General features: G+C 51.1%; 1 protein-coding gene across 1 annotated transcript; it reads right to left on the bottom strand.

Moving 5' to 3' along the window:
* Positions 1 to 1141: 1141 nt before the first annotated feature.
* On the bottom strand, positions 1142 to 1585 carry LOC139167143 (protein LDOC1-like). Its single transcript, XM_070751565.1, has 2 exons — positions 1358 to 1585; positions 1142 to 1309 (listed from the first exon to the last, which is right to left on the bottom strand). Exons 1-2 carry the CDS (start codon positions 1583 to 1585, stop codon positions 1142 to 1144), a joined length of 396 nt encoding a protein of 131 aa, XP_070607666.1.
* Positions 1586 to 1905: the final 320 nt, after the last annotated feature.

Raw genomic sequence — 1905 nt, 5'->3', positions numbered from 1 at the left:
TCTGGTAAGGTAACCCCAGACCCCTGAGTGGCGCTAACATGACAGTGATGGTCCATACACTGCAGACTTGGGAATGAAACAACATTCTGGGACCACTCCATGTGAGGATTGTGCACTCATAGCCAAGACAATCCCAGAACCACTGGAAAATGGAGGCCTCGGGTGACATAGAACTGGAAGGCCTCCTCGTGAGTCCCAATGGCCATAGGCATCAGCAGGGTCTGGAACCAGATGGGTCCAGAAAGCAGAACTCGCCCATCAATGCTCTTAACTGTTAAAGGTGGATTAACAGGACACAATGGCACAGAATGTAACTGAGCAAAGGCCTCATCCAAAAAGTTTGTGGTGGCCCCCGAATCCATGAGGGCCATGATCTGTGAGATACCAAGTACATCGTTTTACGAGGAGTTGTACTTCAAGAGTTAAGTGACAGTATGAGCCGGGGTCGTTAGCCAAAGAGTCCAAAGGGGGCTGAATACCGGCCTGCTCTAGCATTGCCACCAGGCTGGGCTCCTTTCATTTCCCAACAGTGGCTCTGGCTGAGCTGCAACAATCATGGGAGCCAGCGCTGGTGAGGCAGGAGCTGTGGTCGGAACAGGTGGTGCAGGATCGGGAGCCAGCACTGGGGTAGTCAGGATGGTGGCAGCTGCTGTGCTCTGCCGCTTGTGAGGACAGGAATTAGCAAAATGACTTGTCCCCACCTGCGCCAATGAGCCCTTTCCATAGTGGTCACATAGGATCTGGCTAAGCTCAAGTCCATCAGTTCCTCATGAGCCTCTGGAACTGAGCAATCTGTTGGACATGGAGGCAGGGCTGGCACAAAACATTGGGGCACAGGAATATGCAGCAGGCACAAGTACAGCCCCAAAAACATGGGGGAGGTCTGTGCGGCCCGACGCACCTCTCGGGACAGCAACCTGGCTTCAATGTCCAAACAGTGCTGCTCCAGTCCATCCAGAGTGCAAAGCAGGGTCTTATGAACTAACGTGTCCAACATGGCCTCAGACAAGCTATCCTGGAAGCCCTCCAACAACAAGGCTTTGTTCCATTGCACCTGAGCACTGAGGCCGCGGAAGTCACTTATATACTTGGCCAGTGGGCGTGAGCCTTGCTTAAGCTGTTTCAACGCCCTCGTGGCCATCTACTCCCACACCGGCTCCACATACTGCCACCACAGCTGATTACAAAATGCAGCATAGTCCTGCAGCAGCGGATCATTGCTGTCCAGCAATGGTAACACCCACACTGCAGCTGGGCTGGCTGGCAAGCTGCAAAGGAAAGCCACCTTCTCCATGCATCCATTCTTCTTCTGCATCCATGGGAAAATGCCCAAGCTGTGCATTTATAAACAGCTGACCTGGCTGAGGAAGGCAGGAAACTGACAGTGGTCTCCCAAAAACCTCTCTGACACAGCCACAAAGCACTTCCTACATGGCATAGGCAGTGGAGCTTGAACAAGCTGCTGAACCAGCGGGGCTAGCTGCTGAGTTAATTGCATCATCTGATTCTGAAGGTCAGCCATCATCTGCATCAGGGCCTGAATTTCCTGATGTAAAGCCTCAAATACGGCCTGAACCTCTGCCATGCTTTCAGCCATCCAAACAAACACAGGAAAAAACAAACAGGAAGAGCCCACGAAACTTGGTCAGTGTGTGTTTGATGTGTGGGTGTTTATTCTGTTATGCTAGGCCCCTGGTAATTAGCCCCCAGTGAGTTTGGAATGAATTTCAAACACACACAGAGTCACAAAGAAATTAAAGTAAGTTTATCAAGCTCTGAGAGGAGTCAAATTACTCTAACCCGAAACAGTCCTTGAATGTGGCAGCATGGCAAAACAAAAGATCAGATAAGATGGCTGTAAATCTCCAAAGCCGCCCATGCCCAACAGTCCTCAAGAGTTCTTTA

Source organism: Erythrolamprus reginae, chromosome 4, assembly GCF_031021105.1.
Source record: "Erythrolamprus reginae isolate rEryReg1 chromosome 4, rEryReg1.hap1, whole genome shotgun sequence".
Lineage (NCBI taxonomy): Eukaryota > Metazoa > Chordata > Lepidosauria > Squamata > Dipsadidae > Erythrolamprus > Erythrolamprus reginae.
Note: the sequence above shows the minus strand (reverse complement) of the source record. Positions and strands in the feature narration are given on the sequence as shown.

Bases quoted from the DNA above. Each gene is read 5' to 3' on its own strand.
- LOC139167143 (XM_070751565.1), bottom strand. From the start codon at position 1,585: ATGGCAGAGGTTCAGGCCGTATTTGAGGCTTTACATCAGGAAATTCAG. The intron at 1,310-1,357 runs GTCAGCTGTTTA...CCATGGATGCAG, and splicing joins TTCCTGCCTTCCTCAGCCAG to AAGAAGAATGGATGCATGGA.